Source organism: Kryptolebias marmoratus, linkage group LG15 (genome assembly GCF_001649575.2).
Source record: "Kryptolebias marmoratus isolate JLee-2015 linkage group LG15, ASM164957v2, whole genome shotgun sequence".
NCBI classification, from domain to species: Eukaryota; Metazoa; Chordata; class Actinopteri; order Cyprinodontiformes; family Rivulidae; genus Kryptolebias; species Kryptolebias marmoratus.
This window is the reverse complement of record NC_051444.1, coordinates 31,546,106-31,573,220: the sequence shown is the minus strand read 5'-3', so window position 1 is coordinate 31,573,220 and position 27,115 is coordinate 31,546,106. Positions and strand designations below refer to the sequence as shown.

The 27,115-nt window shown below is 44.1% G+C and overlaps 2 protein-coding genes and 1 long non-coding RNA gene across 4 annotated transcripts in view; 2 read left to right on the top strand and 1 right to left on the bottom strand.

The window, feature by feature from the left end:
* tppp3 (tubulin polymerization-promoting protein family member 3) overlaps window positions 1-24,072 on the bottom strand; it is a 27,054-nt gene extending 2,982 nt beyond the window's left edge. The window contains exons 1-2 of one of the 2 annotated variants that reach the window (XM_017436441.3): window positions 23,902-24,072; window positions 3,728-3,941 (exon numbers count right to left, since the gene is read on the bottom strand). In XM_017436441.3, coding sequence (XP_017291930.1) covers window positions 3,728-3,915 — 188 coding nt within the window. In that variant the 5' untranslated portion in view covers window positions 3,916-3,941; window positions 23,902-24,072. Of the gene's footprint in view, window positions 1-3,727; window positions 3,942-23,854 lie in introns of both variants that reach the window. The other variant, XM_017436440.3, reaches the window with a different exon arrangement.
* LOC108247990 (paraneoplastic antigen Ma1 homolog) lies at window positions 14,340-15,122 on the top strand. Its single transcript, XM_017436437.1, has one exon. It carries the CDS (start codon window positions 14,340-14,342, stop codon window positions 15,120-15,122), a length of 783 nt encoding a protein of 260 aa, XP_017291926.1.
* Window positions 20,740-27,115, top strand: part of LOC112451409 — a 46,916-nt gene continuing 40,540 nt past the window's right edge. Inside the window, exon 1 of the long non-coding RNA XR_003040227.2 lies at window positions 20,740-21,163. This is a non-coding gene — a long non-coding RNA (uncharacterized LOC112451409). The remainder of the gene's footprint in view (window positions 21,164-27,115) is intronic.

Here is a 27,115-nt window from a genome sequence, read left to right as displayed (position 1 = left end):
TATATATATATATATATATATATATATATATATATATATATATATATATATTAACCAAATATATGCATCAATGAACACTATATATACAGATAACAGTACAGTAACAGTACAGTAAAATAAATTAAATGTATACGGAGGTGAGCGCAAAGTTATGGCAGTGGAGGTGGAGTGTCCAAGTGACTCGTAATATCATGTTGTGTTATACAGCCTAACTGCTGTTGGGATGAATGATCTACGGAAGCACTCCATCCTGCAGCGATGATGTTCGAGTCTCTGGCTGAAGGAGTTGCTCATCCTTCCCACAGTTTCATGCAGAGGGTGGTGAGGGGTTGTCCATGATGGCTGTCAGCTTTGCTAACATCCTCCTCTCAGCCATCACTACCACAGGCTCCAGAGGACACCCCAGTACAGAACCTGACCTCCGTACTAGTTTGTCGATCCTGTTCCTGTCCCTTTCACTACATCCTGTACCCCAGCAGACCACTCCATAGAAGAAGGCAGATGCAACCACCGTGTCATAGAAGGTCTTTAACAGAGTCCTGCATACACCGAAGGACCTCAGTCTCTGCAGCAGGTGGAGTCGACTCTGGCCCTTCTTATACAGGACGTCTGTTAGTAGACCAGTCCAGCTTGTTGTTGAGGTGAACACCCAGGTACTTGTAAGAGTCCACTGTCTCAATGTCCTTTCCTTGGATGTTCACCGGTGCTGTAGGTGATGACTTCCTCCTGAGGTCAATGACCATCTCCTTCGTTTTGCTGGCGTTGATTTAGATAGCGTTGGTCTCACACCAGCCAACAAAGTCACTGATGACCCCCCTGTATTCCTCATCATTCCCATCTGAGACGCATCCAACAATGGCTGTGTCATCCGAGAACTTCTGAAGGTGGCAGTGGTCCGAGTTGTACCTGACGTCTGAAGTGTACAGACTGAACAGGAAGGGTGAGAGGACCATGCCCTGTGGTGCCCCCGTGCTGCAGACCACCACATCAAACACACAGTTATGGAGCCTCACGTACTGTGGTCTGTTGGTGAGGTAATCGGTGATCCATGCTGTCAGCTGCCTGTCCACTCCGGCTCCCTCCAGCTTCCCTCTCAGCAGTGTCGGCTGGATGGTATTGAAAGCACTGGAGAAGTCAAAGAACATGACCCTCACAGTGTTTCCCGCCTGCTCTAGGTGAGAGAGAGATCTTTGCATCAGGAAGATGACTGTCTTCCACCCCGATGCCGGGCTGGTAGGCAAACTGTAGGGAGTCCAGCCTCGAGCTCACCACTGGGCGAAGATGAAGCAGGATGAGCCTCTTCATGGTCTTCATCAGATGAGAAGTCACTGCCACAGGCCTGTAGTGGTTGGGCTCCCTAGGATGTGTGATCTTTGGCACTGGAACCACGCAGGAAGTCTTCCATAGGTCAGGAACGGTCTCCAGACTCAGGCTCAGGTTGAATATGTGCAGGACCACCTGACAGATCTGGTCTGAATAGTCCCTGAGTAGTTTGGAGCTGATACCATCCGGACCTGCTGCCTTCCTGATCTTAGTTTTTCTGAGCTGACTTCTCACCTAATCAGTTGTGAGGCGGATGTGAGGCTGGGTTGGAGTGGGAGGTGGGGCTGGTTCCATTGTGGGTGAGGGAGAGGAGAGTGCAGGCAGTGATGATACTGCACCAGGAGAGAGGGGGAGTAGCACACGGAGGGGGCTAGTTGGGAGCTGGGGGGTGGGGGTGGTGGTTAATGGCCTAGAGTCGAATCTATTAAAAAACAAATTCAGGTCGTTAGCCCACCCCGCTCTGCAGGTCCTGTGGCTCCACCATTGTCCTTGAAATGGACAGAGATTTTATTCACTTTTTATTCATGTTCTCGTTCAGCAGGGCCTTCAGCTCTGAGGTCCCCCATGGTTTATTATTGGAGAAGCACCGTACCTTCTTCGTTGGCACAGTGTTCTCCACACAGAAGGTCATGTAGTCAGTGACACAGTGGGTGAGGGCGTCAATGTCTTCTCCGTGAGGCCTGCAGAGTTCCTGCCAGTCTGTACATTCAAAGCAGTCTCTCAGGGCCTCACTACAGTCCTCAGACCACATCCTTATTACCTTTTTGGTGGGGGGTTTCCTCTTCACAATGGGGGTGTAGGTGGGGTGGAGAAGGATCAGGTTATGGTCTAAGTGGCCAAGCTGGGGGAGGGGTGATGAGCTGTAGGCCTCCTTGATGTTGGCACTAGTGTGGCAGTCGACATACTGGGTGAAGTTGGGGAGAGTGAAAGAAGGAGATGCATGGTTGAAGTCCCCAGAGATAATAATCAGGGACTGTGGGTGTGCCATCTGTAACTGAGAGATGATGGTGTGAACGACCTGGCTGCCGTAGTGTCGGCCGAGGGTGGGATGTAAACAATTAACACGACAACATGTGAGAACTCTCGGGCCAGGTGGTATGGCCGAGTGCTAACCGGTAGCAGTTCAATGTTTTTGGTACAGTGTTGCTCCTTCAAAGTAATGTGTCCAGGATTACACCATCTCTCATTGACGTACATCGCCAGTCCCCCCCCCTCCTCTTACCACTCTCCCTTCTGCTCCGGTCTGCTCTCACCAGTTGAAAGCCATCCAAAGTTACAACAGAGTCCGGTGTGTGATCCATGAGCCAAGTCTCTGTGAATAGCAGGAGGCTTCTCTGCTGATACTTACACTGCAGTCTGGTTGCCCCGTCAGCTCTTCCATCTTGTTAGGTAAAGATCTTACGTTAACCATGAGAACAGATTGAATGCTTGGTTTGTATCGTCTCCTCCTCTCTCAGTATTTTGCTCCAGCTCTGCGTCCCCTCCTCCGGCGACGTCATTCTCTCTGGATCTTAGGTCGCTCATCTGGGAGTACCCTCCTGTTGCACAGCGCTAATAGCTGATCTCGGCTGTAAACATTTGAGTGGCCTGCAGGATCTCCAAGTGAAAAAGTTAGAAGTCCCAAAAGGAGTAGAAGGAGTGCTACGACTCAAACAAGACTTTGCAGGTCCATGGCAGGTTGAAACCCATAAAAAAATCACAAAAGAAAAGAAAAAAACTTAACACAAGAAAAAACACAAAAGAAGGAAAATAGCAGGGAGCTGCCGTAACAGGCAACACGTTTCTATGCCTACCGTGGCGCCATCTTGAAAAAAATAAAAAATTAAAATTATTGTTCAGCTCCTACTATTTAGTTTTGAATTACCCATTGATTTCCAGACAGTGGATACAATATGGTCAATATGGTATGAACTGCACAATTCTTACATGCATGCGCCAACAAGACTATGTCCAGAAAGGTCACAGGTCATTCAGAGTCAAACTCAGCTCTGCTTCCTTTAAGAATGATGACATGTTAAGAAAAACACAAAATATTAGCACTCTTGTTTATTATTTTATATAAAATCTTGACCACAACTGGTAGCAAAGATATTCAAGAGTTACTGGAGCATTGCTATGTGGTTGTGAGAAATATCTTTTGAAATATAATGGTGTGAAATGAAAATCTTGATCTTGATCTTTCTCAAGATGTCTTCAGTCTTAGTGACATCCAAACTGATTGTGTCACCCATAGACCTTTGACTTTCTTGTCTTGGTTTTGTTGATGCATTCATGTAAGGATCTGTTATTCATCTTTTAAATCTGCTCTTTAACTGCAGCAGACTGTGGGGCCCCCTACTGTTGATACAAATGTTTCCAAGCAATTGTGTCAACAGCAGGGGGGACCACTCAAAGAAACACTCACTTCACTTTGGAGAAGACGATGTCCACATCTGTGCTGGTGACATTCTTGCTGTCAATGATCTTGCAGTCCTTGCACAGTTTGGCCCAGTTCTTCCCATTCAGCTCCTTCCCAGTTGCCTTTGTGTCACCATGAATAGCAAATTTTTGGAAAGCCACGAGGAGCTGCTCGATGTCTGTACTCTCTGCCATGATGGGAAGATGGCTAAAAGATGACACTTTAAAAAAAAAGAACAGCTGAATTCAGTGATAGGAACAACAGTTCTACCAGTTTCTACTTACAGAAACAGTGTTTGGACATTCTGACATCAAGCAAGGTCAAAACTTACTGTAATTTTTATATTAAAATTTAGCAAGAAAATTTTTAAAATTAACTACTGGATGAAGTGTCAAGATTGCTTCATATTTCAATAACTACAGCTGCTGAATATGAGTTGAGCTGAAATGTATCAAAACGGCAGTAATTCTTGTGTCTGTAGTGAGAATGCTAGTGTGAATGCAGTCAGGCTATTGTTTTCCTGTTTAGAGTTTTTAATGTATGCTTTGCTTCCTGCGGGCCCACCATCTCCAGGAGGCACTGCACAGGTTGATGCAATGTGCTATGGGTAGCAGCCGAAGGCGGGGGCCTTGATGCTCTAACCCTAGCTTATCAAAGCTGGCTTTTGGGACACTGAATGCCACCTCTCTGGTGGGGAAGGAGCCTGAACTTGTGTATGAGGTTGAGAGGTGCCCACTAGATATTCACCTCAACGCACAGCGTGGGTGCTGGAACCAATCTTCTTGAGAGGGGCTGGAACTTAATCCACTCTGTGAGAGGTGCTAGGCTGGTGTGAGGCCATTTATAGCCTCCAGGCACGGAGCATGTCCAATAGAGTTTTTCCCAGTAGATTATAGGGTAGCTTCCCTGCACCTTTGGGTAGGGGACAGCCTCTAACTGTTTCTTGAGCCTATGGACCAAATGACATTTCAGAGTATTTAGGCAGTAGCGCTTTTCCGACATTGTGTACAGTGGAGATGGGGTGCTGTTGACCTTAACCAGTGTTGTTGTCGACAAGTGGAAGGACTACTTTGAGGATATTCTCAATCCCACAAGCACATCTTCCATGAAAGAAGCTGAGTCTGGGGACTATCATGGGTCTGCCCAGAACTGGGACTGAGGTCACCAAGGTATGCAAGAAGCTCTGGGGTGGAAGGACTCTTGGAGTGGATAAGATTCACCCTAAGTTCTATAAGTCTATGGATGTTGCTGGGCTGTCTTGGTTGACATGCGTGGATATTAGGACAGTGCCACTGAATTGGCATACTGGGGTGGTGGGTCTCCTTTTCAAGAAGGGGAACCAAACGGTGTGTTCTACTTACAGGGGGAAAACACTTCTCAGCCTCTCTAAAGAGGTTTCAGTATCTCAGGGTTTTATTCATGAATGAGAGAATAATGGAGCAAAAGACCAACAGACAGATTGGTGCAGCTTTGACAGTATTGCATACTGATGAGCTGTAGTAAAAGAGGGAGTTGAGCTAGAAGGCCAAGGCAGAAAAGTTTAAGAGAGACTTGGAGTAGAACCGTTGCTTCTCCATACAAAGAGGAGCTGGTGAACATAGTTTGGACAAAGATGCCCTCTGAACACCTCCCTAGGTGTTCCGGTAGAAGACCCCAGGGAAGACATGCTGGAGAGACTGTCTCTTGGCTGGCCTGGGAACACCTTGGAATCCTCCTGGAAGAGCTGGCTATAGAAAGATATGTCTTGGCTTCCCTATTCAAGCTGCTGTCCCTGGGACCTGACTTCGGAACAAGCGACAGATTATGGATGGATGGATTTAACTTTATTTAAAACAGATTTGAGATCTTATTCATTCCTATAAAACAATGTTCTCTGAAATCTACTTCAGCATCCATCCATCCATCCATCCATCCATCCATCCATCCATCCATCCATCCATCCATCCATCCATCCATCCATCCATCCATCCATCCATCTATCCATCCATCCATCCATCCATCTTCCGCTTATCCGAGGTTGGGTCGCGAGGGTAGCAGCCTAAGCAGGGAGACCCAGACTTCTCTCTCCCCAGCCACTTGGGCCAGCTCCTCTGGGGGAATTCCAAGGCATTCCCAGGCTAGCCAAGAAACATCGTCCCTCCAGCGTGTCTTGGGTCTTCCTCTGGGCCTCCTCCTGGTGGGACGTGGGACGAACACATCACCAGGGAGGTGTCCAGGAGGCAGGAGATCAATCAGTAAATCGAGAGCTTCATCTTTTGACTCAGCTCTTTCTTCACCACGACAGACCGGTCCAGTGCCCGCTTCACTGCAGATGCTGCACCAATCCGCCTATCAATCTCCGCTCCATTTTTCCCTAATTTGTGAACAAGGCCCTGAGATACTTAAATGTTTTTATAAGAGGGGAGGTTATTTCTTCTAGGGCCCATCAGTAAAAATCCAAAAGAGAGAAAGTAACCCTGTTATCTGAGCAAATTACATTTTTAGATTCTCTAAACACAACTTCAAAACAGTAGATATGTATAAAAAACAAATGTTTTTGCAAACCGACTATGATCTTATCACATCACAGCACACAACTGAACTTTTACTCAACTCAAAATCCAGATTTAATGAACAGGGTGATAAGACAAGATCCCAAGATACTTAAAACTTCTCCACTTGGGGCAGGACATCCTCCCCGATCCAGAGAAGGCACTCTACCCTTTTCCGGCTCAAGACCATGGCCTCGGATTTGGAGGCACTGATCCTCATCCCAGTTGCTTCACACTCGTCTGCAAACCGCTCCAGCAAAAGCTGTAGATCACGGCCTGATGAAGGCAATAGGACTACATCATCTGCAAAAAGTAGAGACGCAATCCTAAGGCCACTAAAACAGATCCCCTCGACACCTTAGCTGCGCCTAGATATTCTGTCCAGAATCGGTGACAAAGGGCAACTTTGACGGAGTCCAAATCTCACTGGAAACGAGTCTGACTTACTGCCGGCAATGTGGACCAAGCTCTGACACCGGTCATATAGGGACCTAACAGCCCATATCAAAGAGCCTGGTACCCCATACTCCCAGAGTACCCCCACAGGATTCCCGGAGGCACACAGTCGAACGCCTTCTCCAAGTCCACAAAACACATGTAGATTGGTTGGGCAAACTCCCATGCACCCTCAAGGACCCTGCTGAAGGTATAGAGCTGGTCCCGTGTTCCACGACCAGGGCGAAAGCCACACTGCTCTTCCTGAATCCGAGGTTTGACTATCTGACGGACCCTCTTCTTCAGAACCCCTAAATAGACCTTACCAGGGAGGCTTAAGATCGTGATCCCTCTATAATTAGAACACACTCTCTGGTCCCCCTTTTTGAATAAGGGGACGACCACCCCAGTCTGCCAATCCAGGGGAACTGCCCCCGAGGTCCACGCAATATTGCAGAGTCGCGTTAGCTAACACAACCCTACAACATCCAGAGCCTTAAGGAACTCCAAGCGAATCTCATCCACCCCTGGAGCCTTGCCACCGAGGAGCTTTTTAACCACCTTGGTGACCTCAGCACCAGAGATTGGAAAGCCCACCCAAAGTCCCCAGGCTCCGCCTCCTCAATGGAAGACGTCTTTGAAGTATTCCGCCCATCGACCCACAACGTCCNTTAGGTGTTCTGGTTTTGTCATTGTTGTGTCTTGTCATCATTCTCTTCTTGCCCTCAGTCTGCTTCTGTTTATCTGCCACGCCCATCTCCACCTGTCCACAATCTTCATCACTCACCTGTGCCCACTTACCTCATTATCCTCTGCTTTAAAACCTGGTCTTTTTCTCCACTCCTCTGCCGGTTCATTGTTGGCTGTTGTTGTGTTGGTGTTTTGTCCCTGGCTCCTCCTTGCCTTGCCTTGTCTTGCCGCATTGTCTTTGAATTTTTGTTATAGTTTGTTTTGCTGCCCCATCAACCTTTTGTTTTCTAGTTTTGTTAATTTAAATAAGTTTTTATTGTAAGACAAGTCTGCACTTCGGGTTCGCCTCCTTCTCCACCTCGGTCCATGACATAATGAACCGGCCAGCAAAGAGCCCAGCGGACTTATCTTTTTTTTTGAACATCTCCAAGAAAGATTTTCTCAAGATCCACGTCGCAGTCAGGAATTACTGTGATGTGGAGGCCACGTCTCAGGACTTGAAAAAGCGCTTTTGGGCGGCCCACAACCTCCTGAAGGAGCTACCCTGGGCTCAGGTCTTTCCCGGGGATGGGCGAGATCCTGGACAGGGCCAGGTGGGACTTTGCCCTGGGTTCTGCACCCTCTGTGTCTCCTGTGGCTGCAGCCCCTCTTAAATTCACGGTCTCTCTGCGACTTGGACGTCGAAGGAGGGAGGTTCATGATGTCTGTGGGGGTCTTCCGTCGCCCATCCTGGTGGATGAGGAGGAGGGTGCGTCTCTGTTCTGGGGAACACGCTTGGCGATTAAACCACCTACGTCAAGAAGGAAGGTCCCCACACGGAATCCTCTGCCTCCAGTGTATCCTCCGGTGCTCTCAGCCTCGCCCTTAGTGCTTCCAGCGCCCTCTGCAGAGCCCCCAGTGCCTCCAGCACCCTCTGCTCAGCTTCCAGTGCCGGGCCCGCGGAACCTTCAGCTTCCAATGCCGCTCCCGCGGATCCCTCAGACCCCTCAGACCCCTCAGCCTCCAGAGGGGGCCAAGGTCAATGCTCCTCGCCAGGCTGCTCCAGAGGGGGACGAGGTCAATGCTCCTCGCCAGGCCGCTCCAGAGGGGGCCGAGGTCGATGCCTCTCCCCCTGCCAAGTCCTCAGAGGGGGTCTGCGACGCCTCTCCCCCTGCCAAGTCTTTAGAGGGGGTCGGCGACACCTCTCCACCTGCCAAGTCTGCCAGTGCCCCAGAGGGGGTCGCGGACGCCGCCTAAACTCCACCAGTGGATCAGGCCGACGCCGCCTGCTCAGCTCTTTCTCCTGTACCCCTCGGAGGGTCCCGGGCGACGCCTCCTCCACGTCTGTCCGGCTCACGCCTGCCTGGTCCACATCTGTCTGGCTCATGCCTGCCTGGTGGACGGCACCCAGGCCGTCCACCTGAGCTTTTGCCACGCCGTGGACGGCACCCTGGCCGTCCACCCGAGCTCTCATCATGCCGTGGATGGCGCCCGGGCTCTAGCCTTGTCGTGGACGGTTCTCTGGACGTCCACCTGAACTCTACCCTTGCTGTGGACGGCGCCCGGGCTGTCCACCCAAACTCTTGCTCCGCCGTGGACGGTTCCCAGGCCGCCTACCTGAACTCTGGTCCTTCCATGGACGATGCCCGGTGTACCGACCGGTATTCTGAATTTCTGGTTTTGGTTGTTTTGTTCCCCTGGCCCTTTTTGCCTGGTCGGTTGTTGTTACTGTTTTATGTTTGTCTTTTGCTTTTTGCCCTCCATCCTTTCTTTTTTGTTTAAGCCCCCCCCCGTGCTAAGTTTTTGTTTGTTTTTCTTTTGGGATGTCGGGAGCCGTCATCCGTTCTGTAAGGATTTGGGTTTTGTTTCTTGGTTTATTTTGTTTTTAGGTGTTCTGGTTTTGTCATTGTTGTGTCTTGTCATCATTCTCTTCTTGCCCTCAGTCTGCTTCTGTTTATCTGCCACGCCCATCTCCACCTGTCCACAATCTTCATCACTCACCTGTGCCCACTTACCTCATTATCCTCTGCTTTAAAACCTGGTCTTTTTTTCCACTCCTCTGATGGTTCATTGTTGGTTGTTGTTGTGTTGGTGTTTTGTCCCTGGCTCCTCCTTGCCTTGCCTTGCCGCATCATCTTTGGATTTTTGTTATAGTTTGTTTTGCTGCCACGTCAGCCTTTTGTTTTCTAGTTTTGTTAATTTAAATAAATCAGTTTTTATTTTAAGATAAGTCTGCACTCTGGGTTCACCTCCTTCTCCACCTCGGTCCATGACAGTTACCCTTAGCTCATGATAAAACAATCACAAAGAACAGTTGTGTAAGATGGAGACACCAAAACATCATGACAGAGGAGAGTGAGATTAGGTAGCCGTCCTTGAGATGGAAGAGATGGAAAAACAAGCTGCTGCAGCTGTTTGTGTGCAGAAAACCATGGTCTTGGGCGTGGTTCATAGTATAAAAAGGAGGTGAAAGGGGATTCACCTCAGACACAACTAGAAACGTGTTGCTGTTGCTTCTTGTTGGCGAGTTGTTGTCTCCATTCAGCTGAATGTTTAAATAAATGGATGATTGGTAATTAAACCTCTGGTCTGGACTTGTTTTGTGTGACCGTCTTTTCTGCAACATCAAAAATCCAGTGAGAGAAACTAAGTGATCAGGTGAGATTCCTCTGAAAGGAGTGAATACTAAAAACTTGTTTTTCTCAACAGAGTTAAAGCTCCATCTAACAGGAGACTCTGCCAGACGTTCCCAACAGACCCTCACAATACGTTTGGGCCTGCTAGGTCTGACCGGCATCCTCCCCTACCATTGGAGCCAACTCACTACCAGGTAGTGGTCAGTTGACAGCTCCGCCCTTCTCTTCACCCGAGTGTCCAAGACATGCAGCCGCAGATCAGATGAAACGACAACAAAGTCTATCATGCTTCATCTACTTCAGCATACCTAGTATATTGTTGTGTATATATATGCTACTTTTAGCCTTTAGCTACCGTCTGATATTTTGCCAAAGTGGAAGTTTAAGTGTGCCCTTAGCAGAGTTGGGGTAGGTCCATGGTGGGTCCTTAATGCATGTGTGTGCTTGAGTGTCTGTTACCAAAATATTTCATGAACCATAAAGTAATCACTGTCAATCAATGCACATCTACAACTGAATAACTTTTAGAGTTAATCCAATTCAAGATGGGCACCACAGATAATTAACATTAGTCAACAAAAAGATAAATATAACCCAGTCAATTTCACAGGAATAGCGCTAAAGATTTGGTGTGGTAGTAGCTGAGTTGTTTTTAACAGAACAGACCGCATACCATTGTGCATAATGTCATTTTTGAGGTTTAGCCTCAACAATTCTGAAATCATCATAATTTCTCATCATAAATTGATCTTAGTATAAAACTTTGGCATGAAAGAAAGCAGATAAAATGTATTCCTTCAAGGACTGATTATAGGCCTTCACTAAGATTGTGTTTTAGTGCTTCTTCTTTAATTTTGAAATAAATTTTAAAGTGTGGAATTTGGAATTCTTTTACCTTAAATCTTAACTTGTTCTCCAAATTTATTCCATTGTTTTATTCTGCATTTTAATTTTAAACCACTAAAGACAAGAATCTTCTTTTTTGATTTCTTCTGGTGCCTCTCACACCTTGTTTTACTTGCAGTTTCTTGTGTTTGAGCTGCAGCTGCTGCAGGAATGGATGTGTGTGTTGGTGTGTGAGACATGACCTCACTGTGGTTTCTCACACTTCTGTGATTACACACATGTTGACGCAATCCCCAACACTGGTTGTCACAGAAACAGAAACCTGAAGCCAGGGGTGGAAATTAAAAATTTTGTCTACCAGCCATAGTGGCAAATTATGCAAATTAGCTGCTGTTGGCCACGCACCCCAACTCAGTGTCCCGTCTGAAAACATAAAAACGCACTGAAGACGCTACAGATCTGATGCACATTTATATTATTATTAATTCAAACTCTGAGGATTCTGACTTTGGGACAGGGCCACTTAGCGGTTCTGAACCAACATTTGTCAAGTAGGAGAGTAGCAGTAAGTGGGTCCGAAACCTGACTGGTAGCGGGTCGGGACAGCAGCAATATAGACACAAGTTTTATATTGCAGTCGACAGCAGAACATTTTCCTTTTCCAGCAGACATTTTTCAGCTGTAAAACCAGCAGAACTAATGTGACAGTCTTCTTGTAATGAAGTGGGTGAAGTTCCACTTGGGTTGCTAGGTGAGGGGCTGGGATCGGTTTGGGGTTGCTAGGTAACGGGGATTGTGACACAACAATCCAGAAGTTATTGAAACAAGTTGTTTTGCAGACACTAAAAAACGTTTACTTATTGTCAAAAAAATGGCTGGGTGGTTTTTTTTTTGTTTTGTTTTTGTGCTTAGACTGTTTCTAATAGCAGTAGATACCCAAATGGAAGTACAAAAGCATGTAAAAAGTGAACTTTGCATAATAAGTCCCCTTTAAATAAAAATATCAGCAGCATTGTGTTAATGTTAGTTTCACCAGTAAATGACAGCAGCTTTGAACTATGGGTGGAACATATATATTATTTACAATCACTTCAGTTATTAAATAAATAAATTTGCCATCCATCATCCTAATAAATTATTACAAATTAACTATTTTCTTCAACTGAGTCATTAGATTGTTGTTACAAGAGATTAAGGCCCTGTTTCCTGGAATTGAATTAGGTCATAAATACTATTTTATAGATACTGCAAAATGCATTTTTACTGTCTGTATTTATAAATAAGCTCACCTGGACTGCCAGTGTTTATTTTCTTGGACCTTCTTGTTTGAATGGATCTCCTTTTTCTTACCAAAAACTGGGCCATAACCTAGTTTTTTGTGCTCTTTTAGAAACAAAAATTATTATTCTTTCAAAACAAAGATTTTGGACCAACACAAAGAGACATTTAACACTTTTCATTCCTCCTCAGAACACTTAAGCAGTCACACACACACACAATTAGATTTTGGCACATTTCTCCACTTTGATAAACTGTCTTCATTCAGAGACTGGAATGTATAATGTCTTTCTATAATTATGGTCAAAATCAAATTCTATTACATTATAGTGTAACTGGAAGTAGGAGACCGGCAGTCCAAGCGGCATGTGGCTCGGATGGTCGCTAAGGCAAAAACTCGGGCATGGGAGGAGTTCGGAGAGGCCATGGAGAAAGACTTCCGCACGGCTTCGAGGCGATTCTGGTCCACAATACGGCGTCTCAGGAGGGGAAAGCAGTGCAGCACCAACAGTGTTTATAGTGGGGGTGGTGTGCTTCTGACCTCGACTCAGGACGTTGTGGGTCGATGGGCGGAATACTTCAAAGACGTCTTCCATTGAGGAGGCGGAGCCTGGGGACTTTGGGTGGGCTTTCCAATCTCTGGTGCTGAGGTCACCAAGGTGGTTAAAAAGCTCCTCGGTGGCAAGGCTCCAGGGGTGGATGAGATTCGCTTGGAGTTCCTTAAGGCTCTGGATGTTGTAGGGTTGTGTTAGCTAACGCGACTCTGCAATATTGCGTGGACCTCGGGGGCAGTTCCCCTGGATTGGCAGACTGGGGTGGTCGTCCCCTTATTCAAAAAGGGGGACCAGAGAGTGTGTTCTAATTATAGAGGGATCACGATCTTAAGCCTCCCTGGTAAGGTCTATTTAGGGGTTCTGAAGAAGAGGGTCCGTCAGATAGTCAAACCTCGGATTCAGGAAGAGCAGTGTGGCTTTCGCCCTGGTCGTGGAACACGGGACCAGCTCTATACCTTCAGCAGGGTCCTTGAGGGTGCATGGGAGTTTGCCCAACCAATCTACATGTGTTTTGTGGACTTGGAGAAGGCGTTCGACTGTGTGCCTCCGGGAATCCTGTGGGGGTACTCTGGGAGTATGGGGTACCAGGCTCTTTGATATGGGCTGTTAGGTCCCTATATGACCGGTGTCAGAGCTTGGTCCACATTGCCGGCAGTAAGTCAGACTCGTTTCCAGTGAGATTTGGACTCCGTCAAAGTTGCCCTTTGTCACCGATTCTGGACAGAATATCTAGGCGCAGCTAAGGTGTCGAGGGGATCTGTTTTAGTGGCCTTAGGATTGCGTCTCTACTTTTTGCAGATGATGTAGTCCTATTGCCTTCATCAGGCCGTGATCTACAGCTTTTGCTGGAGCGGTTTGCAGACGAGTGTGAAGCAACTGGGATGAGGATCAGTGCCTCCAAATCCGAGGCCATGGTCTTGAGCCGGAAAAGGGTAGAGTGCCTTCTCTGGATCGGGGAGGATGTCCTGCCCCAAGTGGAGAAGTTTTAAGTATCTTGGGATCTTGTCTTATCACCCTGTTCATTAAATCTGGATTTTGAGTTGAGTAAAAGTTCAGTTGTGTGCTGTGATGTGATAAGATCATAGTCGGTTTGCAAAAACATTTGTTTTTTATACATATCTACTGTTTTGAAGTTGTGTTTAGAGAATCTAAAAATGTAATTTGCTCAGATAACCGGGTTACTTTCTCTCTTTTGGATTTTTACTGATGGGCCCTAGAAGAAATAATCTCCCCTCTTATAAAAACCTTCAATGCTTCTAACAGCAGAGGCTGTGACCTGTCAGGCTGAAGGAAGAAGGAAGAAGGCTGTGACCTCTGCAGTCATATTAACATGGATGAAAAAAAACAAAAAAATTGTTTAAAAAACAAAATCGATAAATTGGAGGCACCACTGGGATCAGCTAAGTAGGTAAAACGCAGGCAGTCCTAAAATTAGCTTTCACCCAGAGATTTAAAAAATAGGTCAATAAGTAATGTAAAGGTAACTTCTTTAGATTTAACGCAAACGTCTTACCATATTAAAGCGACTCTCTAGGTATTGGTTTTGTTTCCCCTTAACGGATATGTCAACTCTAATGTAAGCTAAAACAACCAAATTTCGCTTAAGCCACCGAAATATAGCTTTTTAAGTTTACTTAAAGAAAAAACAAAAATAAAGACATAAGTGGGGATGGCTCAGTTGAGGCACTGGTGTAAAGGTGAGGGTATCGACCCTGATACAGCCATACTGGTGAAAGATGTCCCAGAAGATGCCGAAGTGAGTTTTGTTGAAGAAACCCTGCAGTCCCTCAAAGTACTGGGGCGAGTCCGTGTAAGAGGGCGGATGTATGACCCACAGTCTCAGAGTTTAACTGTGTTATGTGAGTGCCGAGAGACTGTGAATGCTAAGACTTGTCCTCCGGATGTCCTGCCCGAAGGCTCTAATCGGCCATGGAGAATCTTTGGATCAGGAGAGGAGGAAGGTGGGCATCCAAACCCTGCCGTGGAAAGCTCCATACCAGTTGAGACAGACCAAGTCCCTCCACTTCAAACGTCCACCCCTGAAGCCATCATAAGGGCAGTTGGAGACATCCTTCAAATGACCAACAAGCCCATGAACAATGAAAGTAGCCACTACAGACGTTTGAGAACTTTTTCGGGAGTATTGCCCACACCCCTTGGTGAAGAACAGTTGGAGAACTGGATTGAACAAGCCAGGTTGATGATCGAAGAATTGGATCGACCAGAAAGAGAAAAGAAGATGAGAGTGATGGAAAGTGTGAAGGGTCCTGCTCTGGAGATCTTACAAGCTGTCCGCTTTAATGACCCAGCAGCAACTGCTACTGATTATCTGGACATTCTTGAGAACACGTTTGGTACGCCAGAAACCGGAGAGGAGCTTTACTTTGCATTTAGAATGCTGTGTCAGCACCCAAGCGAGAAACTCTCTGAGTTCCTGAGACGCATGGAGTAAGTTCTTACAAAAGTGGTTCAGAAAGGCGGCCTGCCGTTAGTCGCAGTAGACAGAGCACGTCTTTAACAACTTATTAAAGGAGCCACACGATCAGACTTAATGGTTCTAAATCTCAGACTGAGAGAACGCAGGAATAATCCCCCTACATTTCTACAGCTACTGAATGAAATAAGGTTGGAAGAGGAACACGAAGCTTCACGTCACAGACTGCAACCTACTAAAAATGTGTATGCAAAAACTACCACCATTGCTGAAAATCATGAAGTGAGAGACTTGAAAGCGGAAATACAAGAACTCAGAGCACGTATGAGTGAGCTATCTGCTGTTATACCAAGTTCCCCTGCCCCAAGCTCTCAGCCCACAGCCGATACATCTGTAGAGAGCTCAGAGGACCCAAATATACAAGCTTTAAAGAAAGAAGTGGTAAAACTCAGAAAGCAAGTCTCCGTTATGTCAGTTACACCAAAGTACAATCCTGTTACATTGCCCCACCATGATGAGACAAAGTCAAAGGCTGGACATCAAGGAGTTTTTGCACCAAGAAACTCTAGTGACTTCTTCTGTTATCGGTGTGGTGAAGATGGGCATTTTGCTAACAAATGTACTGCTCCAGAAAACTACCCTAAAGTCATACAGAAGCTGTTACAATCACAAAGAAAACAAAAGAATAAACAGAGAAGCAACGACAACCCCCGGACCACCACCACTAACGCAAATGTCAAGAGGAGTGCTATAAATGTGCAGACCAGTAGTCTGCCTGAGGGACTAGTAGGACCTCCTTCCACCTCTCAAATCAAAATCAATGGAAATCCCTGTACTGCCTTGATGGACAGCGGCTCCCAAGTCACCATCATCTTCGACAGCTGGTACTCAGAACACCTGTCTCACATCCCACTCCAGCCTGTGGCTGGTCTAGCCATCTGGGGCCTCAGTGAATCAGAGGGCAGTTACCCGTACAAAGGTTACATCCAGGTGGATCTTGAGCTACCTAGAACCTCACAGTCCAAGAAACTCAAGTTAGTCTCTGCCCTTGCCCTAGTGTGTCCTGATCCACGTTGTTCTGACACCATTCCTGTCCTGATTGGCACAAATGTTAAAGGGGTTCAAACCCCAAGTCCCATCCAAGCCCGGAAAGGGGTAGAATACATCTACTCAGCTAAAGTTCAGGTCCAAGAACCTTTTTCTGTACATGGGGTGGAAACCCAGGTTCACCAAGAAAATAAATGTGACTTACTGGTGGCTGAAGTAAAGTGGACAGGGCCTGGTCCGCTAATTATTCCGGCTGGTAAAGAGCACATCGCCATCTGCAAAGTGAAAGTGAAGCAAGTGGTCGGAGACAGCATATTTATCACGGAACGTGCTCCTTCACCCGCACTTCCGCCAAGTGTACTGGTCCAGCCAACCGTGCTATTCTCCAAGACACTTGACAAGAACAAGTTTTTAGTGCTTCTTCGAAACGAGTCCTTGAAACAGACAACCATTCCACAGGGAACTGTTATTGCTCACTTACATGTAGTGGACATGGTAATGGATGCCCCACGTTCCGAAGTCGATACAGTCCCAAATATGGATCCATCCTTGTTCAACTTCCATGACTCCCCCATCAGCGAAGAATGGAAAAAAAGAATTTGTCAAAAGCTGTCACAACATCCAAGTGTTTTTTCAACAGACGAATGGGATGTAGGTTTGGCTAAGGGTGTGGAGCATCATATCCGCCTAAGTGACAATACGCCATTCAGGGAGCGATCACGGCGTTTAGCTCCTGCGGACCTAGATGATCTCAGACGTCACCTGCAAGGATTACTCGCAGCAGGGATCATAAAAGAATCAAGGAGTCCTTATGCTTCACCAATCGTCCTTGCTCGGAAAAAGAATGGTCAGCTCCGCATGTGTGTCGACTACAGAACCTTAAACCGCAGAACCATCCCAGACCAGTATACTGTACCACGGATTGATGACGCCTTAGACTGCCTGGCTGGCAGTAAGTGGTTCTCAGTGTTGGATCTGCGCAGTGGATATTATCAGATCCCTATGGCTGAAGAGGACCAAGAAAAAACAGCCTTCATTTGTCCTTTGGGGTTTTTCCAATTTCAGCGAATGCCACAGGGGATCACTGGAGCCCCAGCAACTTTCCAAAGGCTGATGGAAAGAGCTGTAGGAGACATGCACATGCTAGAGGTTATAGTGTATTTAGATGACTTGATTGTGTTCGGAAAGACTTTGGAAGAGCACGAACAAAGACTGCTTAAAATCATCACTCGGCTTGAAGAAGCTGGACTTAAGTTATCCCTTGACAAGTGTCAGTTTTGTCGCTCACAGGTTACCTATGTTGGACACATTGTATCCGAACGTGGCATCGCTACAGATCCAGCAAAACTGGAAGCTGTGACTCGGTGGAAGCAGCCAACTGACCTCCCTTCACTACAGTCATTCCTGGGATTCTGTGGTTATTACCGCCGCTTCATCAAACATTACTCCCTCATTGTCAGACCTCTAACTGAACTGTGCAAAGGATATCCTCCTACACAAAAGAAAAAGAAGTCTACTCCATTGCCAGACAAGACCTATTATAAACTTAAAGAACCTTTCGGAGATCGGTGGAATCAGTCCTGTACTGAGGCGTTCCAAAAGATCATTCACTGTCTCACAAATTCACCGGTACTGGCCTTTGCTGACCCAATGAAACCATACACGCTTCATATAGATGCCAGTTTTCAGGGGTTGGGTGCAGTCCTAAATCAAGAGCATCCAGAAGGTTTAAGACCAGTAGCATTTGCAAGCCGGAAGCTTAGTGCATCTGAAAGGAACTACCCGGTGCACCAGCTCGAGTTTCTGGCTCTCAAGTGGGCTGTAGTGGATAAATTCCACGACTATTTGTATGGAGCTCAGTTTACAGTGAGAACTGATAACAACCCTCTCACGTATATTCTCACGACAGCCAAGCTCAGCGCAACAGGCCACCGTTGGTTATCAGCCCTGTCATCCTACAATTTCACATTGCAGTACCGACCTGGGGCTAACAACATTGATGCCAATTCATTATCTCGCAATCCACTCCCAAACAAGGACAGTGAATGGCAAAGTGTGCCACCTGAAAGTGTTAAGGCTCTCTGTAAGCAGATTGACCTCAAGAAGGAACCCGGCAAGCTCCCCACCGTGGCAGAGTCATTGGGAGTTTCTCCGGATGCCCTACCTGAGTGCTTCGCCTATCCAGTTCGCCTCCACCTTGGCTGTTTGACCCAACTCAGCCACAGAGATCTGATAAAAGCTCAAGACACAGACCCAATAATCTGTCCCGTTAAACAGTCACTCTGTGGGGGTCCACCATGGTCACCCATTGATAACCCTGCATCCATGTTGCTCTCCCGAGAGGCCAACAAGCTGATGGTCAAAGACCATCTGCTCTATCGGAAAGTCAAGAGACCGTCTGGAGCTGAGATCCACCAGCTAGTGCTCCCCAAAGAACTTGTCTCGATGGTACTAAAATCTCTCCATGATGAATCTGGTCACCTGGGAGTAGAAAAAACAATAGAGCTGCTTAGACATAGGTTCTATTGGCCTAAAATGGGAATTGAGGTGGAACAATATATTAAGAACTGCGGCAGGTGTGTCACTCGCAAAGCACTTCCTCAGTGAGCTGCTCCTTTGAAACAGATTTCAAGTCAAGGCCCCCTCGATCTTGTGTGCATTGATTTTCTGTCACTTGAACTTGATTCACAGGGCTATGGCAACATCTTAGTCGTGACAGATCATTACACGAGGTACGCTCAGGCATTCCCGGCCAAAGATCAAACCGCGGCCACAGTGGCAAAGATTCTGTGTGAGCGTTACTTTGTGCATTATGGATTGCCTGCACGTATACACTCCGATCAGGGGAGAGACTTTGAAAGCAAACTGATCCAAGACCTTCTGAAAATGCTTGGGGTATGGAAGTCAAGAACATCTCCATACCATCCTCAAGGAGATCCCCAACCAGAAAGATTTAACAGAACATTATTGTCGATGCTTGGTACCCTTGACACCAAATAAAAGAATAAATGGAGTCAAAAGATAAGTCATTTAGTGCACGCCTACAACTGCACTCAAAATGAAGCGACTGGTTACTCACCATACTTGCTGATGTTTGGGAGGGAAGCTCGTCTACCCATAGACATCTGTTTTGGTGTGTCAGAGGACAAGCAGCAGTCCATGTCCTATCATCAGTATGTCAACAAGCTGAAAAGAGATCTTGAGAGGGCTTACAGCTTGGCTAAAGACAATGCTGACAAGAACCACCAGAGAAACAAAAAAGCTCACGACAGGCATGTGAAAGAACAAGTTCTCGACAAAGGTGATCGAGTGTTGTTGAGAAACTTTGGTGGCACAGGCAAACACAAGTTGAAATGCAAATGGAAACCTTCGCCATACCTTATTGTGGAAAAACTACCCAATATCCCAGTCTATAGGATTAAGCCTGAGAGAGGCATGCGTGGTGAAAAGACAGTCCATCGTAATCACTTGTTACCCATTGGATACCTCGTGAGACTACCTATGGACAACGGTGAGGTTGAAGCACCACAAAGACCTCTAACCAGAGCACAGCGACCCAAGGTAAAGGAACTAGTAACCTTGTCCAATGGAGATGACATGTCCTCCGAAAATGAGGAAGCATTTTTACCAAGACCTCATGGGATGGACTGGGACAGAATATTGACACATTCACAGTTGTCCACAAGGGTATCTCAGCCAGTCACTACTGAAACTGACCAACCCAGTTCTATCCCGACTCAAGCAGAGCCAGAACACGTTCCTGACGTCAACCCAGACCGGCGTCCGACTGTTGATCTAGGATGCAACAATCCAGAAGTCAGAGCAGACCTTAATCAACTTCCAGAAACTGATGTTAAGGTACCAGTTGAACGTTCAAGGAGAGTTATCCGACCTGTAGTTTGGTTGAGCTACGATGAACTCGGAAAGCCATCGAACCAGGCACTGACCGTACTCAGTCAGGGAGTGTTGGTGGGAAGTGGAACCTACAAGGACTCCAGAAGCAGTGTCTGCCAAACTTTCTGGTGCCATCCCATGGCATTATGTTTAACATGTTCAACTGTTAACTCTCTTTTAAAACCTTCTATTCAGTTTGTTTAAACATTATTTTGATGAGGGCATCAAAATCCTCTAGAAGGGGGAGGGTGTAGCCCTGTGGTAGATATGGGGCTATTGTCACATTCAGTGGGACTTTAAGGGTTAAAGTAAATCCTAAATTGGTAATTGTCACTGAAGTATATGAAAAGTAAATGATTATTTGCTTTTACATAAAACCAAAGTTTTCATATTTCTTAACACACTGAGATAAGTGACTGATATGTATGTATGTGTTGCTATCTAACACTGTAAAGTAAGTTTACTTGTAGTGGTGGGGAAATATGTTTTGTTTTGGTCAGTGACAATATTTGACTAAAATGGGTTAAACTAAAAGGGTGTTTTACGTCTGATATAAGTTCCTTCATGGATTTCGCTGTTTCATTGGTCAGTTAAGGTAGTCAGATCTGTAACTGATGGTATTGGTGAAAAGTCCGTGAGGGGGCGGGGCTGCTGTCTTCGCGCGGGCGGGAGAGAAAGAAAGAGAAAAAAGGAAACGGGAAGAAAAAAAAAAGGAAACGGTGGCGGGACGAGCCGAAGCTCGACGCGGAAAAAGAAAAGGAAAAAGAATTACACAAAATAAGGAGGTTGAGACGGGTTGCATTGACTGAAAAGTTCGGAAGCTTCTCAGCTGAAGCGGAGTGACCGAAACCCGAAGGGCGGAGGACGAGCGAGCGACCCGAGGAGTCATCGCGGGCTGAAGCTAGGCTAGCGGGCAAATTGCAACGCTCTCAATGTTTTTTGGGGATTCGTGAGCTTGCAACGCTCTCAATGTTTTTGGGATCCGTGACATTGCAACGCTCTCAATGTTTTGGGATCTGTGAGATTGCAACGCTCTCAGTGTTTTGGGGTGCGTGAGATTTCAACGCTCCCAAGGGTTGGAACAGGCCTGCAACAGTATTTTTTTTTGCCGGGGTCTTGTGAGTACTCAACCTGACTGTAGGTGTGTGTGTGTGTACGTACATGAGGGCTCTGTGCGTGTTAAATGTGTTATGTGATTTGAAAAAAAAACCTTTCTCCTAATGTTCTTTAGTTAAATGTGAGGTACAATTAAAAGCAAAACAAGAAAAAGAAACAAGAACTGATTGTTAGCTTTTACACAAAAGAAAAAAAAAAGTACCATTTGATTTAATTTAGTAATATCACTTGGGTATTTTCCTTGTTTATTGTTGTGCTATTTTGGGGAAAAATAATTTGTTATGTGTATTATCTTTGTTCGCCAGTTGTTTAGTTTAAGAGTGTGAAGTTGGTTATTGAATCCAATAAATATCAGCCGAATCAATTGCCGAAAAAGTTAATATTTCTGGGTCTCATTTAGGACAAAAGAGTATTTCTGCCTGTTTATTCGGAATTATCCACTATCTAGGTTAACCTATCTGGTATCTATCTTCTATAACGAACCCAAGCACCCCTACATTGAGATTTCCAACTAAGAGTGGTTGTAAGGGTGCTACATACATACATACATACATATATATATATATATATATATATATATATATATATATATAAAATAACAAAAACAATTAACAATATTTGGCCTATATTTCTGATACAATTTTTTTTGCATATATTTGGCATTTTTATATTTGTGTTCTATGGAGAGAAAATAGTCTCAAAATATCTGTGCGTGTGTAAAAATATTTGTGTGTGTAAAAATGTACTTATAACTCGTGTAAGCATCTTTGTGTGTAAGTTTGGATAGTTGTATCTGTGAAACATGGTTGTAAGCCTTAAAAAGAAAGTAAACCTTTTCCTACGCCTCTTAATGTTGAAAAACTACACACAAGTCACCAGATATGCACACACAAAACTGCAGTTACGTACAGATCTAGTTAGAAGTTCACAACATCTTACAGTATTAAAAAGTAGATGTGGGTGTAATGACATATATATTTTTCTCTCACAAAAATATGTCTTAGCCACGAGACAAGTAAAGAGGGAAATATGTGTTGAACTATTGAGTTCAGAAGAAAACTCAGATGACCCAGCTTTCTACTAGCACCTAAACGCAACATCTACGCACAAATCTGGGAGCTCCCTGGAAGCGTGAAATGAGTCTCAAAAATAGTTGTGGACTCGTAACTGGATCTGTACGTAACTGCAGTTTTGTGTGTGTGTATCTGGCGACTTGTGTGTACTTTTTCAACATTTGGAGGCGTAGGAAAAGGTTTATTTTCTTTTTAAGGCTTACAATCATGTTTCACAGACACAGCTATCCAAACTTACACAGAAAGATGCTTACATGAGTTACAAATACATTTTTACACACACACACAAATATTTTTACACACACACAAATCCTTTTACACATGCACTAATATTTTTACACACGCACAAATACTTTTACACACGCACAGATATTTTGAGACTATTTTCTCCCCATAGTTCAGGGGCATTACACATTCTCTCATCTAAATTTACACCTTTCAACATTTCTCCAGATATTTTCTGTTTTTTATGTTGTTGTTCACAAGTTTTCATGACAGAAAGATGCTAAAAATCATGTTGCATCAAAGACGGTTTGAGTCAGATTTCAGGAACGAGTGTTAGAAAATAAAAATCACAAAAAACACTTCACTACTGAAGAGCTGCTTTAAACTTATCCATGCATTTTTATATTTCCCTAAGAACTAAACTCATTAACATTTACATTAGTTTAAATGTATTCATTGCAAACAATAAAAAAAATGTTACCTGTACTACATTAAATGATGGAGTTTGAACGTTTACTCCAGTAAGTTTCCAGCTATATACAGATATACAACTTTGCAGGTACAAAGTCAATGTAAACAAAGCCCTTATATCAGCAAACTATACTCAACAAATCTGAGCTTAAATACATACCTACACTTTCAGACTGACAGACTAAACTGCTCTTTCATGGACACTGACATATTTTTAAAAATAAAATAATAATTTGTTTTTAGCTCAGTTTGAACACAATTCATCAGGATTTCTGTAAGAAACATGAGCTCTAACCAGATTTTAATTTTAAACCAGCACAAAGATCACACCAGTTCTAACTTTTCAGCACATTTGATTTTGTTGAGTTGAAGGAATCAGAAACAGGAAAGATGCTCCAGAATAACAGTTTTAATAAACCCCAATAACTGAGCTGCAGAACCTGAACAACAAACCAAAAGTGTCTGAGCCCAGATCAGGAACCTGAAGGTGTTCAAACCAATCATTGAAAAACTAAATTATTCAAACTGATCCTCACAGTAACAGAGTGTTATTAAACCCTGAGCAGTGTCTGCAGACTGGGGTTATGTTGATTAAAGTTAATTTTTTTAACTGATAGAATATATGATCAGTAATCAGTAAAAACAAACAACTTCAAGCCTTGTGTTTTGTTACAGTAGGTGAAATGTTTGGGTGTGTCATTGCATGTGAAGGAATCCACACACACATACACACACACAGAACCTCCAGACAGTTTACAGATTAACATGAGTTCAAATAACAAGCAATGTTAATTTTTGCAGAGCACAAACATCAAAACACAAATTTAACTCACAGAAAATGTTTGGAAAAAATAATCTAAAGACTGAATAAAATCAATAATCAAAGACTGTAGGAAGAGAAAATGTCTGCAGATGTTCTCCCACCTGAACTGTGTCTGTCTCCAGATGTTTGGTGTCCTGCAGAGTCCTACCTGTGTCCTCCTGAGTTTGTCTCTGCTTCCCCTCTTCTGGTCGTGAGCGCTGCTCCACAGGCTTGTTATCATCTGTTTACCCCGTCGCCATGGTGACATCCTGTCCCGCATCAGGGGAGGGCAGTTAAACAGGAGGAGGGGGAGGAGGAGAAGCAGTAAGACTGGTCTGCTCCCAGAGCTGCAGGTCAGAGGTCAGAGAGTTGCTGTGTGTTTCACAAGGAAACAAACACAGACACAGTTCATAAAGTGCACAAAAACATGGTTTCCACAAACTGACATGACTTAGAAAGTCACAATGAGCTCTTGCAGAGCCACAAGAACAAACAAAGACACACAAACCAAGACCCAACTGTCCACATACACTGTTGCAGACACACACAACAGATACACAAAAAAGGAGAAAAAGGACTGAAAATGTAAAAAGGAAGAATTGTTTTTTTAAGAAGCAGGCTGATAAAACTACTGACAACCAAGGAAACAAAAAAATATTAAGAGTGGACTGTAGGTCATCATCAGTTAACTGTCAGTACGAAGCTCGACCCGTTCACTGTTTCTGATTAGACCCCAGACTGAAAAAAAACAAGAGTGAAACAACATTTGTATGTAACCATAGTTCTGTCTAGCACTGCAACATTTAAAATCAACATCAGTTTGTTACATATGAAATAAAACATTTTGCCATCACCTTAACACAGTCAGTGTCTCATAATTGGGTGTTGAACAAATGATGGCATTTTAATTGTCAAGTTGAACTACAATGTTTATTCAGGGATACTGTAAATATAGCTGTAGCCTAAGGACTATACTCCTTCCTAACCCTCCTGAAACTCTCAAAAAAGGTAGAGAAGCCTTTGTAACTTCAGGTCAATTTGACCTGAAGTTACAAGGGCTTATTTTCAGCTTTTTTGAGCACAAGAAACACCTGGAAATACAATAAGTTTGGAAACTTGAATCAATTCAAAAGCAATATACCTGCTGTTAGCTGCAGTAAAAAAATGATTATTAAAAATATTTGGATTGTTCAACACATCATCAGATCTATATCAAGTTGATGTTGTAGAAAAGGCTGTATACATTTTTAACATTTTATCTGATTTGCTGAGGTGTCTGGTAAACATGAATATTAGATTTATTTCATCAGTACCTTTGTACATCATTTAAAATTTATTAAATAATAGATTTGATTTGATTCATGTAGTGATTTACAAAGCAGGAAGTCTGAGTTAACAAACAAACATCAGAACCAATGTCATGGTACCTGGAGTTTCTGAGTGGAGTTTTAGGTTTGGTCAAGCCAGGCTAAGGGAGGAAAGCCCTGCTTTGTTGAACTTGTTTTGTAGTATAGCCCTCTGGAGTCCCAACAGCAGCTGGCTCTTTCCTTGAGATAATTCCAGCAGAAACTAATTTCAGTCACATATCCAACAATCTATTATTTCCTGCTGTCTCAGGTACTCTCTAGTGTAGGGTACTCACCTCTGCCAATCTCCTGATCACTGCTTGTTGCTGCTTGTTTTTCTGCTGTGTTTGAAAGTAAATCTTATTTTCATACTCACAAGGTCCACCTACCAGCCAAACCATCTGTTCATTTCCTCATCAGCTGCTTTCTGATGGTCTTTTAACTTGCCAAATCTTACATGTTTCAGTGACTTACAGTTCAGTTCAAATGTTTTAATTTAAAAGCATGCAAAATAAGCCAAATAAAATACAATACAACACAACAAACTCATGTTCAAATTCTCCTCTGTCACAAATGCCTGTGTGATGTAAGTGTCCATTTAGATGTTCTGTAGAGCTGTGCTGAACTGGAATCAGCTGCTGGACTTTTACTGGAGTATTTCCCAGCGGGTGGTTTTGGCCCAGTGCTAGGGAGGTTGTCTTACAGTCTGAAGGTTGGGGGTTTGATCCCCAGCCACTGCAGTGTGTTGAAACAACATTGGGCAAGATATTGAACCCATCACTGCAAAGCAGAAGTTGCAGAAATAAATTAACAAATAGTAATGTCTAAAAAAAAGTGGGAAATGGGAATGTTTTAAAGACCAACACTTCATGAAGAAGTTAGCCTGATATTTGAACACCATGAGGAAAACCCTTCCCTTCAACTGTCTCTCTCTGGATACAATGCCTGTAAAATGTCCTTTATGTCCACGTATTTGGACTGACTTTCTGTCTTTTCAATGTGCACAACCTCTTTCTATTAAAAAACAAAGAAGTGAACCTGTGTGTTGTTGTCAACATGCTCTGATTGTGGCGTCACAAACAAACGCTGAGGTCAGAAGTCATGACCCAGAGGTTATATATTTTATTTATAGTAAACAAACAAAACATCTGTAAACATTTGCAGAAATCAAATCACATCTGAAGCATCTAAAAAACATCTGTCATGTAGCAGGAAAAGGTGTTATTGATTTCAGTAACAGCTAATGGATGTTTGTATGGCCGTTGCCGTGACAATGGGAATTCACATTCAGTCAGGCAGGATCAACAGCATAAAGTACACAAGTTCTGGAAATAAAACTCTTTAAGAGTTCACAAAAATGTGTTTTCATGAAACAAAAAATGCAAGGGAAAGTTTTTTAAAAATTCTGTTGATAAAGTGAAACATAAGAAAACAACCTGCAAAAATTGTTCCATGAAAACCTTTTTTTATTATTGTTGAAAAGCATGTTGAGATTGTTTAATCTAAAGATTTTCTAACAAGAAAAACTAGAAAAAAAATCATCAGGTGTTTCATCTGTGTTCTTATTGTCATTGAGAATAGATTTAGTTAGTTTGAATTTATCTGACTAGGAAAGCACGAAATGTTGCCTGTTAAAACAATATCACCGATGCCTTGTACATAATGCTGTGCAAAAGTGTTGAAAAAGTAATTCATAGTTAGTTCGTTTATAATTATTAATTTCACAAAAAATACTTAAGATTAAAAAAGTCACATGGGGAAAAGACACTTTAAATGATTATATTTATGAATATATGTACATATACACTCCTGATCAAAATCTTAAGACAAGTCAGAAAATTGCAAGAATTTGCATTTTGCACTATTGGATCTTAAGAAGGTTCTAAGTAGAGCTTCACAATGTTAAAGGAAAAAATCAGTGCAAGAGACAAGAACTTTTGAGCAGGGAATTTTCTGCAGACTGCATTTACACTCAAACATGATTTTTTCAGCTGATCAAAAGTTTAAGACCATAGTCTTTAAAAGCCAAAAGCTGTG